Below are 12,942 nucleotides of genomic sequence, written 5' to 3'. Positions count from 1 at the left end.
GCTGGGACACCCATCCGCTGGGACACCCATCCACCCATTCCTTTGCTATCCCCCCCTTGCTGCGGCCAGCCGGAGGTGCTGAGGGTTTCTGCAGGAGGCTTGTTCCAGCCCAAACACCGTCTCCGGAGGGGGTCACAGCTCCGAGTTGTGGGTTTGGGAGGGAGGAGACCGGGCTACAACCCATTTGCAGAGCAGACGTGAAGTCAGTTCACGCCTTCCCGAGCAGCGGGGAAAGCGAGCCCGAGGTCTCCACCTTGGCACTCGAAAAGGAAACAGAAACCAGGTTTGCTCTCCGCGTGATAATCCCGCAGGCGAGCTCCAGCATATTGGATAATCCTTCCCAGAAACGGGGTTTCTGCCATTAGCCCACACGCTCAGAGATGTCACCCGGCCAAGAGGCTCCTCGAGTCCTCCAGGCGCTCGGGCACGGTCCCTTCCCGCAGCAGGACCCAGCAGTAATAAAGCTGTCTGCAACTTTTCCCATCGGAGATTTCCACTTCAGGAATCCAGACCACATCCATCCCTTCCAAGCCGGGGCCGGGGCAAAAAATAACTCTGTTAAAACTGTAAGCACGACACCGAGTCCCAGACCCAGCAAAGGATGAGAGGATGATAGGATGTAGCGCTGCAGGATTTTTATTTGGAAGTTAATTGATTAAAAAAAAAGTGCAAAAGATGGAACTAGCCCAGAAAAAGGAGCAATAAAGACGCATAAAGCACATGCTGCCAGGGATACAGAAACCTCTCGGGTTACTCCCACAGAGCATCCTGTGCTGCTCCAGATCCCCACTCCCTCCCTCCGCAGCAAGGACTTGTTAGCACTGCACGGGGAAGACACTGCACAGGCTTATTGCTGGCGCTACCCTGTGCTAAATGCTGTCAGAAAGGGCTGGAAACGCATTGCCAAGGAGCAACGATGAACCCACCCTCCTCCATCCAGACCATCGCAAACCAAACCCTGTGCAGCCGTGCAAAACGAAGGCTCTTAAAACTGCTGGAGCCCCCAAAAGCAAACCCCGCCAGCAAACCCTCTCCGCTTCCCTCTGTGTCAAGGTCCCGGCGAGCCAGCATCTATCTGAACCGGCTGCGTCGTACTTCCAGGCTCAGAGCCAACAACGACGACAGATTTCCATATAATTTATCTGCTAATGACATTACACACGACCCAACGTGGGTCGCGCATCGCTGCAGGCGCAGGGATGCTGCAGCCGATGCTGCCGGGCACGGGGCACGCTTCAGCAAAGACCGCGGGGTTTTGCGGTGATGCATGCTGCGAGGAGGGAGGTGCTCTTGGGAGATGCTCTTTGGCTGCAGGACACGGCCGACACAAACCCCTGAGCTATGGGACAGCACAGCCGGGTTTCCCTAAGCTCCTTGCACTGCCTTATCCTGCAGCTCCTTACGCTAGAGCCATTACTTCCCCAAATACCTCTATCAGCAGATACATTTCTCCTTGGCAGAACCATTCACTAGGCACCGTTACTCCCATTTTTCCTCCCCTTTTGGCTAAGGTTTCTCTATGGACAATTTTTCATGGAAAAGAAAAAGGATTCCCACCCCCCCCCAGCTGCTGATCCTGTTTCCACATTACCCATCTCCGTTCCCGCCACCGTGCTAAGCCTGCTCTGCTGTCCAGCACCTCCAGCCCAGCTCGCGGGGCCAGATCCAGCACAGTGAGCTTTTCCAAATTACGCAAAAGCTTTCCAATATTGCAGAGGGAGGAAAGGAGCATTGATTTAAAAAGGCTTCTTGTTACGGGCCTTTCCAAGCGCAAGCTGAGATTCCCTCTTCCTAGCCATCACACCTGCAGAGAAGTCCTGGAAAACCAATCCCAGCAGCTCATATGGCGGCCAATAAAAGCCCAATAAAAACCCAACATTATATTCCTTAAATACTCACGATTCTCAAGCCAAACTCACTTTTCCTCTGTACTATCCTCCACAGAAGTGCATATGACCTCACTGCAGCCTCTAAGATGACTTTTCTTTTTTTTTTTTTTTTTTTGCAAATAGTCTTAAAATAGTTCTGCTTTTCTGTATTTTGCATTTATCAGCACTTCCTCCTCCCTGTCCGCACAGAGCAAATATTCTCTCTCTACTTAAGGTTTTTCTTCTCCAATTACGGTTTTATAAACCCAGAGCATTTCCTGCTGCCGGAGGCTGCACCAGTGGCAGGGGAGTGGGGGGGCCCAAAATTTTGAAGATATTTTGGCTGTTACTAATTTATAGGGATGCTTTTGCAAATCAGAGAGTAATAAAATAAAATTTTCCCCAACCTCCCCACTGCCAAATCCAGACTCAGCCCAATTCCCTGCCCGCCCCGTGCATCTCAGCATCCCAGACCAGGGGAAATGCAGCGGGCTGGGGCTCTCCCACCCCACAGCTCCTCACGTGCCGCTCAACCTCTGAGCTTGAAAACTTTTGACAGCCTCTCTTCATAATCCGCAAACACAAGCTGACAAGTGGAAGTTATACTCGGCATGTTGGGGATTTGAGATGATATTTAGAACCGCAGCGCTGCCAGGGTTTGACGCATGAGAGCTTTCCCCTGCTCAGGATCATCCCCCCGACTCCGGCTAACAAACTGTCCCGCCCGGACTTATTGTCAGCTTGGTTTTGGGGAGAAAAAGCTGCAATGTTGCGTCTTCCTTCTCTCAGGGAGGGAGAGCACGGCCCTGACCACTGCGGGAAAACACCCAAATCAATGCATGAAGAAAGGAGGAGACCCTGCACGTCACCTGGAGACCCAGCCTCTGCTTTCCACAGCGCTCGAGAACTCCATGCAGGATAAGGAAAATTGCACTCACCAGGAAACTCGCTGCTTCCCTCCTAAAAAAGTCCGAGGGGCTCAAATCCAACCCGCCCCCACCTCGCAAACGTCTCCAGCTGCATTTCAGCTGCTCTCTTGGCTCTACTCTACAGCTAGCCGTGGAGGAATTACTCTGCAACGCTGCAAACACCCCCCTCCCCATCCCATTTCCCAGCCCATCACTGCACCCTGGTCCATCCCGGCTCCGCATCACACCTCGCCGGGGCAGGACAGCAGGACGGTGGGTCCCGGGGAGCACTGCCCTGCGATTCAGAGTCCAAATGGAAAGGATGGCTTTTCCTTTCCTTGTTAATGAACTTCTTGCAACTTTAGGGTCCCAGGGAGAGATGCCCGAGAAGAGGGACGCGCAGCCCTTACCCTGCAGAGCCTCCTTGGCGCGCGCCAGCTCCTGCTCCTTCTGCGCCAGCTGCACCTTCAGCTCGGTGGCCGAGAGCACCTCCGGCGACTTGCTGCCGTGCGTCTCCTCCAAGTCTTTTGTCAGCATTTCCTTCATTTGCCGGAGCAGGTGAACCTCCTCCTGCAGCTGGGCCACCTCCTCCCGCAGCAGCGCTGGAGGAAGAGGAGACACAATGCGAGGAAGTGACCGACAGCTCCCGGCACGGCCCCGCTGCAAACTCAAACCCCGGGGCAAATGCTGCTGGGGTGCCCACCCCACCCCGCGTGCAAACCCGCTTTGCACAGCCCAAAACCCGCAGCGGTGCTTGCGGCACCCCGGGAATGGAGGAGGAGGAGGAGGAGGAGGAGGAGGGAGGAACATGCTGGGGAGGGCCCTCCACTGGGTGTTAGTTTCTGGTTTTTGCATTAAGAAATTAAAAATAAATAATAATAAATAATGATAATAATAAACCAAGAATCACGTCCCCACCCGAACCACTCGCCAACGGGGTGCTCATAAGGCCAGTGTCCAACAGAGGCTGCTGAGCTCCACCATACCCCATATGAGACGCTTCAGCTCTGCCTCCAGCCGTTCATACGGGCATACTCAACAAAATTCAACAAAATTCAACAAAATTCTCTGAGACTGGAAAGGGGAAGATGACACCTGCAAACCTGAATCTTGAATTTTTCAGATTTACACCCAGCGACCGCTACACCCCTCAAAGCGGCTAGGTCACAGGATCGCCCCAGCACACCCCAGCCTGGGTCCCCTCCGCACCGGTGGAAGCTCTGGCAACCTCATTTCCTATGGCTGCGCCCACTGCTTAGTGTAATGAAGTGCTTTTCTGCTATTTCCACATTGCACCCATCGCCCTCGTCTCCCCTTGCTATCCTCTTCTTGCAAAACACTTCTCGGCCGTGCATGCGCCGCTGCAACCCTGCACACGAGCCAGACACCGTGATCCAAAATGACTCACGCGAGCGTGTGAACAGTTCGACTTGGCTTCCCACCCCCTTTGAGAACATGCGGGAGAAAACCCATTACTCATCCAAAGGTGCTTACTAATTTCCCAGGTTTGCACCATGCCCCTGGCCACGGGGAGAAAAAAAAACCAAACCAACAAATCCCTCAGCACGCATGTTACAGTTACTGGAAAAAGAAAATAGAAATAAAATATAAATGCCCCCTCTCCAAGTTACCGTGGTGGGATCCCTTCCCCAGTGCCACCGAGTACCAGACAAGCCTGGGGAACAGCGGCTGAGCAGGAAACACAGTGGGTTTTCCCCTTATTTTTGCTAAGGTCCCCCGGCACACGCGCCGGGCCGTTTCCTTTCCGCCACCGTTTGCGAAGCGAGGAGGTGACGCCGGCGGCAGGACGGGGCGAGGGGAGAGGCGGCTCCCCCCGGCCCGGCCAGCAGCTGCGCCAGGAAGGCATAAAATCTGGTTTGCATACTTGAAATGCTTCCCGTATGAAAACTGGCAAGGCCCCATTCTGTAAATTATTTAGCAATAAAGTCACTAACGAGGAACAGTCGAGCTCCGGGCTGGGGATTTCGGCGCAGTCCAAAGTGCTTTCCTGAAATCCGTACGAAAAGCAGGAACCGAGAGGCGGCCAAGGCCAAAGTCATCTTCCCCAGGGACTGCAGAAATGCAGTGTTTCCCCTCCAGCCTTTGGGAACCCGGGGGGGGGACACAACGAGAGGGACTCGTACACGGTGTAACATTTACTGTGCAAAACCCACCCAGCACCTACCCCGGCCACAGAAAGCCCCGTGCAACCCCCCAAAACACCAGTGGCTGCCACTAATTGCTCACCTTTTTTTTTTTTTTCCCCACCAATAATTCACTTTCACCTTTCATTACAAACTGCTTCGCCCAGGAGATACAGCAGGCTATTCCCTGGCAAATGATTAACTGGCAGAGGAGGATTAAGGCAGGGCAGTCTGTGCAAGGGCAACCGATCCTGACGGATTTCTGCAAATTGCAGCATTTCGGTGGGAACCCAAAAAATCCCCACCTGGCGGGGACCCCTCCGGGGAGGGGAGAGGGGAAACAAGCCCGAGGAAGGGCAGCCCAGCGGGGATCACTGCAGCAGAGAATCCCGGAGAAGTCCTTTGGCAGGGCCCAAAAGCAGATTTGCAGCTGATTTTTACAAAGCTCCTTTCTATAAAGTGCTGCACAACACAGCTTCCCCAAAACTGCGCTATGCCCCTCTGGTCCCGGTTAGAAAATGGCGAAAAAACTCAAAAGCATTCCTCCTCCGAAGCACGCAGCAAGGCAATTTAATCCCCAACTTAGTACTCGGCTCCCGATACAGGCAGAAACTACTGAAAGATTAAAATCCAAGATCTATAAGAAGCTATAGGTGCAATCTGGAAAGGAGCGTGCAGCACCACGCTCCCCACACCACTGGCTGCTGGACGCATAGCTTCGGCTACAAGCCAAAGCCTACGGAGAAACCTGAATTATTGAACTCGGGATCAGCCAGATACTCAAGATACTTGCTTTTACATATATATATATATATATATATATATACACACATATATATATAATTTAAGATATATACACACACACAAAAAAAACCCCGGATTGTGCTTTGCAGCATGTATTTATTTTTGCAATATATATCTCTTTTGCAATAGATATGTATTGCAAAGCACAATCCATTTTTTGTATATAGATATATATATATATAAAAATTGCAAAGCACAATCCATGCAGCCAAGGTTTGAGGGGAAGAACCCTACACCTCTTGCTAGGCTCAAACAGCGAAAGACATGCCATCAGCTCTTGTAACACATCACAAAGCGTTGTAGTCCTTGCTCTCTTCCCGACTCCCTCCTGGGGCTGCCGCTGATGCTTTCGCTGTAGAAACCAGGAAGGGGCTTCAAGGCAAGTCAAACCCTCAGCACTCTTCCCAGCAAGTTTTTAAAGGGTTTTCTGGGAAAGAAGCTGGCATTTCAGGAAAGCAATGGGGGCTACAGCATCTCCTGCTCTCCTCAGTTCTCTTTGGAAACCACTTAACGCAATTATATATTACATTATATCAAGCTTCGTCATAGTACCTGCTGCCAGGAGGACTGACGCTGGACCGCAGCAGTGATCCCATATGCTGCCTTACACCTGTAATTACCCTCATTTGCATAGAGGATTTTCACCCTGCTCTGATATTTCCCCAGCCCATCAGCGCTCATCCACTAAAACCACACCAACACAATCATTCCCCCCCAAAAGCAGTTCCCCCAGCCCCAACACCCAGCATCTGCTCGCCATCACTCTCCTCCAAGTTTCCATCCCGTCTTAACTGGCATCTCTGGCTCAAGAAGGTCCTAAGGAGAAAGCCCATTTTATCTGCATAAATTGCATTAAGAGAATGACTCGGCTTGAACGGGAAATTTTCACTTCATTTTAAAACAGGGAGGGGTAAAAATCCCTGCTGCTATGCCAAGTTTAAGCACCTAAATAAACAACCCAAAAAGTGCGATTTACAGGCAGCTCTTCACAATTGTTACAGAAAAGTTCCAATAACCAGGAAAACAGGGCCAATTATTCAGACACCTCATTTCAGCCTCCATTTCTTCCACATACAGATGGCTCGGCGGGGATTCCCATACGCTTCCCTGTGAGCTGGCTGGGTCTGTGCCTCTATTTGAAGCCATGAAGGAGCTGTACGTGGCTTGAAGCGAGCATCAGCCCTCTAGAACGGGGACCTGGGCTCAGGGCCCCGCACAAGGGGGTCCACGTGCATTCAAAACACGATCCAGAGAACAGAATAATTTTTTAAAATTTTTTTTGCAGTTCAACCTTGCAAGCATTGCTATATTAGGGCACAAAGTTACATTTGTTATTAGGAATTGCCTCTGAAATGCAATAGCCCTGATGCAAAAAGCTTCCCCAGCACATTTTCCCCAGCATTTTTGCCCCTTTTTATGTTTACCTCCTCTTTTAACCTTTTTGGGGGGGTGTTGTCTGTGCACCGTAACTCCTGACCCCCCAGGGGGAAGGAGGCATCACCCCGTGCAGACGAGCCCCATCGCACACTGGCTCGTTCCAGCCCCTTCCGAATCTGCCGCAAGTGGGCAGTGATGAAATTAATGCAATTTAAACACTTCCCAGACTAATTGACGAAAACTACCATTCAACACCAAAATAATTGGCTCTTAATTATATTTCAGTTGATAGCATCAAACTTCCATGGCACTGTCAGATTCTGCATCCTTTATGCTTTAAGTACTGATTAGTGTTAACAGACAAAGTAAATAAGATGTTTTTTTTTTAAATTGCGGTGAACACCTCCAGACAGCATTTGGGGCTGAAGTTTCCACTCCCGCTCCTGCGAATCCCATCTTGGGCTGCTCTCAGCAGCAGATCCACCAGCCATGCAGCAGCAAAGCCTTTTACTGGTCTTGGAGCAGGCATCCATTTAAAAACATCCATTTAAAAGCCCTTTTTTTCCCATGTAACTCAGCTGACACAATTGCTGTACACGCGCTTCTGTCTTCGGAGGGTACATATTAAAAATGAATGCAGTATAAACGACAAGCTTTATGTTGGTGAAATTAGTATCTTCGGTGAAAAGCTGCATTTTGTGCCGCTTTTGCAAGTTTACCGGCAAGATGGTTTTTGCTTTGCTGGGCACAAGGCAAGGTTTTTTTTTAATCCAGGACATCAGCAGGAAAATGGCCAGAAGATGCAAGCGTGCATGCCCTGGGTCGGAGCAGCGGCGTATCAGCAACGGTGGCCAACAGTGTGCAGAGAGAAGAGCCTCGCTGGTGAACCAAGAGCTTAAAATCAGCAGTGGATCACCCTGAAGGGTGATGTCACAGGCCCTGCACAGAGATGTAAATAGGGATAAAAAGGGGCAAAATGGGAAAATGCAAAGTCTCTGTGCTAACGGCATCACCTAAGAGATCCTCAACCATCGAAAGCACGGTGCGACCCTTCGTCCCTCCTCCCTCCTGCAGAGCTTTGGCCCAGGATAGATAGACCGATAGATATATACACATGCACATATAAATACACATATGTACATACACCTCTGTCCTGGGATGGGAAACAGAAGGGTCACAAGATAAACCATTATTTGAAGAAAATAATGATTCAAGCCCTAGGGATGAGTCAAGCTAGTATTTTAAAAAGCATCTCATCACCTTTGATCGTTAAGTAGCTCCCCAACTTGGGACCTGAGTCTCTTGCAGCAAGGTTCAACCAAACACTCGCCCCCCAAACAGCCTGCAAGACATACGGTTTTCCCCTCTCAGCACATCTTTGCAAGGAGTAATTTGGAGGAAAAGCACAAATCGCTGGGCTCCGGGCTGGGTGACAGCCTGGGGCAGAGCAGGGAGACCAACCACTGCCACCCCCCCGGCGTGCAAACAGCCAGCTTCTCTGCGGAGCATGGGTCATGCTCAAGAAAGCATTTCGGTCAGCTCAAAATACACTTGGATTTGCAAAAAGACCCAATTACCGCCACTGCCCAGGACCTGCTGGTGCAAAGTCAACATGTCCAACCTCTCCCATTGCCACCTGGACACCCTGATGGACTTGCAGCGGCTCAAAACCAAACCCCATCATCTCCTCAAGGGGATAAGCACAAGGGCCCGTAATTTGTCCATCGCACCCCGTCAGCCGAGTCCCGCTGCTGCGCATCCCGTCTACATCCCCGGGCACAGCGTCTCCCGTAGCACCGCAGTGCTCCGTGACCTCGGAGGAGCTGTCGGCCACCACCGCTCCCTCCTGGGTGGGCACCGGGGTGCTCAGGCACGCACTGCAGAGCCTGTTGGGCTAATAAAGTCAATTTTGGCTCCAGACATCCATCTTTTAAAGAAGGAAGCTTTAGATTTCATCCCTTGCTACCGCTGTGATGCTGCAAGCAAGCGAGCAATCTGTCATGCCTGGACACAGGTACGGACACTCCTGAGCAAGTTTGGGTTAAAGCTTTCACCCAATGTGCGTAAATCCTTACAAACACCATTTTTGAGCATTTCCCAAGTTAGACCCCAACTCAGCCTTGGCAGTTCCATATGGTCGCAGCCCCAGGACAGTACCCCCAGCCATACGCCCCGACCGCACACCATCAACCCGCACTCGCACCCGTCTCGCTCGCAGCCATCGGGTAGAGACCGCTTGCCTGCAAAGTTCCCCCCGTGTCCTGGCACCCCCCAACACCCAAAAAAACCCGCAAAGGACTGTTGCCAGCAAGCTGAAGCCCGCTCGCTCGGCTGCCCTGGTCACACACTGGTGGGTGTCTCACAACGGATGTAAAGAAATAAAACCTGATATAAACCTCCTGTGCACGCTGGTCGGGGGTGGGGGTGGGGGGGGAAGGATTCAAGGAGGCAGACTGGAGGTTGCAAAGGCTTTCAAAAGCACACAGGGGTTTAAAAGCAGCCGGCCGGTGGGCTACGACCTCCGTGCCGGCCCCCAAAGCCGGCCGCGGAGCCCTCCGCGAGCTCCCGGCGCGCTCCAACTTCTCCGCCAGACAAAATGGACTACGGGGCGCGGGGAGCCGCCCGCCCGCCCTCCCCACCGCCGCGGGGGAGCCGAAGCCCCTCGCCCCTGCCCTGAGCTTCGCCCTCGGCGCGGGGTGGCGGGGGGGGAACACACGCAGCACAACAACCCGCAGCCACCCTCCTGCGCGGCCCCGGCGAGCTTCGAGGCGCGCTCGGCCAGCTGCCCGGCGTTGTTTTGTTTCTCCCAGGAGGAAGCGAGCTACAACAGCACAAAGCGAGCTAAGGGAAAGAAATGCACGCCGGGCTGCGTTCCCCGCCAGTGCCGCCCTGCGAGGCGGCGGGACCCCCCCCCACCACCACCACCCCCAGGACCCAACTTACCTGCGTGGGCTACGCAGGGGCACAGCACCCTGCCGCGAGCCTCGTCCCCCGTCGCCCCTCGCCGTCCCCAAGGACCCGAACAATAGGCCGGGCGCGGAGGAAAGCCGTGCTCGCAGCGGCACGTCCCCGGCTTGCTCTCCTCCTGCTCCGACTTCATGGCGGGGGAACGGCAGCGTCGGGGGTCCCCGGGGTCGGGGGGTCCCCGGGTGGGCAGGCTCCTCCCCGGCACAGCACGGAAGTACGGCGGGTGCTACCTGCGCCGGGAATTTGACCTCTCGCCGGTCGCCGAGTTTCCCCCGGCCCGATGTGACGCCGGCAGAGGAGTGGCTTTGCCCGCCGCCGCCGCCGAGCCGAGGTGCGTGGGACAGGGGCCTGGAACGGGTGAGCGTTCTCCTCGCCGCCCCGGGAGCAGAGGGCTGCGCAGGAACCGGGAGCCCGGCCGGCGGCGGAAATGATTCCCGGCTCGCCGGCCATCGCTCCCGCCGCCACCCACCGAGCAGGCGGCGACGGATAACGCCCGCGACGTCCCAGCTGCACCGGCTCGGCCGCCGCTCCGTTCGCAACGTTCAGCCATCGCCGGCAGCACGGTGGGGAAACTGAGGCGCGAGGAAGGTAGCGCGCCGTGAAGCGGCCCCGGCTCCGGCGCGCAGCTCGTGCTAGCTGTTCCTTGCGAGGGGAACAGACGCGGTATTTTTTCTTGCAATGCAGTCGTTATTTATTTTGTCCAGGCGGGTTGCAACTGCGCGACAGCCGCGGCTGCGGGAGCACCGTGGCAGACCCCCCCCACCCCGCCGGCCCTGCAAACCACCGGGGCTGGACCCGCAGCGAGGAAGGGCACAGAGGGGGAGCTGGTGGGATGCGGTGAGCAGGGACACGGCAAAACCCAGCGAGAAAGTAGGGGCCACTTGCTTTTCTATAATAAAAGCCGCATAAACGTACACCAGAAAAACCAAACTCTCTGAATCCCAAGCAGACTCATGTTGCTTTTTTGCTCCCTATGGCACACGCTGCACTGGTACCTGCCTTCATCCAGCTGCCTGGGCCACGTGTTTCCAAGCCCTCCACAGCAGCCCCACTTTTAAAATTTCTTCACCCCACCAAAGAGATGAAAAACCGGGCAGAAGCACTTTGGGTTTACAAATTTGCACCTGTCTCTTTGCTGCTATCCTCCCTAGATGAACACTGCCTGGCCACACGTTGCTCAGGGCTGGGTGGCCACCGGCCCTGGGGATGCTTTGCAGGCAGCTCCCAGCATGCTGCCTGCACGCACCTCTCGCTCTACCCTGGAGGGCAACACTTGCACAAACTTCAGAAAACATAGTCCACCACAGAAAATCACCATATTCTGCTTTCCAATAGCGCCCAGCATGCAAAGCCTCTGCCAGCCACCGCCAACCCAGCTCCCCCGCCCTACAGCAGCATCATCTTAGGCATGGGGAAACTGAGGCACACCCTGCGTGCATGGGCTTTTTTGGGAAGTGGGTGACAGAGTGTAACCGTGGGAGGAGCGAGCCATCCCTGGCTAGGAAAAGATACAGCCACGGCCATCTCATACACCAAGCGAGCCTGGGTCAATAAACCAGGTCCTTACCCACCTTGTGACCCTCCCCGGCCCCAGGCCCCGCTGTCGGGCACTGCTCCCCTCCCTCCCCTGCCGCTTCCTCGCCAGCGGCTTGGGAAGGGGGAGGGAGTTGGTTTTGTTTTGCAACAAGCCCTGGTTCTCATTGCAACAAACTCCGGTGCACGCAACGGGCCGGCACTGACACGGCTCGCGCTGCCGGCAGCCCCGGTGCATGCCGCGGCACCGCCCGCAGCATCGCTGCCGGGGTGTGCGATGCCCCCGTTGCCCCAACTCCTGCCATCGCCAACCTCGGCACCTTGAAACCCACAAAAGCTCCGCTCTTGGCCGCCGCGTCACCTCCCATCGCTCCCTGTTTGCACAACTCCCCTCCCTGGGGATCAAGTCGGAGCGCGCCCGCCTGTGCCGACTCAGCTCCCGATGCGGCGGGGACGCCACGGCGGCCGGAGCAACCCCGACGCGAGGAAAACACCGCTGGGTTTGGGAGCACCTGCCCATCGAGTTCTGCTTTACAAACGAGCACGGCGCAGAAGTCACCGTGCACCTCTTGGCGTGATCTGCCACGGCACGGGAAGGTGCGAGCAGCGACGTCCCCGAAGCAAAGCAAAGGGAGGAGGTTCTCTGCGTCACAGGCGTTGCACAAGCCCCAAGCTCCCCAAGAGCAGCTCCTCGGAGCCTCGTCCGACCCCGCTGCGCTCCTCCCTGGCAGAGGAAGCCGGCGAGGGAGCGGGAAGGCCAGGCTGGGTTCGTGTCTTTACTCCTGCTGACTAATGGTGGACCACGCACAGCATTACTCACACCCGCAGCACCCGTCCTCATCCCCATCGCTCGCACGCACGCGGCGGGAGTTGCGGCGACAGCGCAGCACCGCCGCTTTTAACCCAGCGGTGCCGCCTGCAGGGAATTCCCCTGCCCCTTCCCACTTAATGAAAAACCCCTTTGGAAGGTGCACGGAAAAACGGGTGCTGGTTAATTAAAAGGCGGCGCGCGCCTTGGCTGGGTTTGCGCGGTGCAGCCGGGTTGCGAGCGCGTCCCTGCGTCGGGCAGCGGGCGCGCTTTCGGCTGCGGTTAAATTGGGGTTGGGGTCTGGGTTTGCTTTCCCTGCTTTAGAGCACCCCGCTACTGCGTGCCGGTGGTGGCTGCTGCCAGGAGGGAGGTGACATGACAGGGAGCTTTGCTCGTACAGCGTCCCCTCCGGAGACAGCATCGGCCCTAACGAGAGCTGGCTTTCCCCAGGGTCACAGTGCACCTAATTGGGAGGCTGCGGAGGGAAGAGGTCAGTATTGGAGCCAGCACCTGAAATTTGGATTTCCATACGA

At 55.0% G+C, this 12,942-nt stretch overlaps 1 protein-coding gene across 5 annotated transcripts in view; it reads right to left on the bottom strand.

The window, feature by feature from the left end:
* The window catches only part of LOC115342529 (kazrin), a 312,869-nt gene that overhangs the window by 9,707 nt on the left and 290,220 nt on the right, over nt 1–12,942 (bottom strand). For 4 of the 5 annotated variants that reach the window (XM_041124135.1, XM_030017746.2, XM_030017743.2 and 1 more), the window contains one exon: nt 3,187–3,378. In XM_041124135.1, the coding sequence (XP_040980069.1) occupies nt 3,187–3,378 (192 nt within the window). Of the gene's footprint in view, nt 1–3,186; nt 3,379–10,044; nt 10,298–12,942 lie in introns of those variants that run through there. The other variant, XM_030017745.2, reaches the window with a different exon arrangement.

Source organism: Aquila chrysaetos, chromosome 6 (genome assembly GCF_900496995.4).
Source record: "Aquila chrysaetos chrysaetos chromosome 6, bAquChr1.4, whole genome shotgun sequence".
Lineage (NCBI taxonomy): Eukaryota > Metazoa > Chordata > Aves > Accipitriformes > Accipitridae > Aquila > Aquila chrysaetos.
Note: the sequence above shows the minus strand (reverse complement) of the source record. Positions and strands in the feature narration are given on the sequence as shown.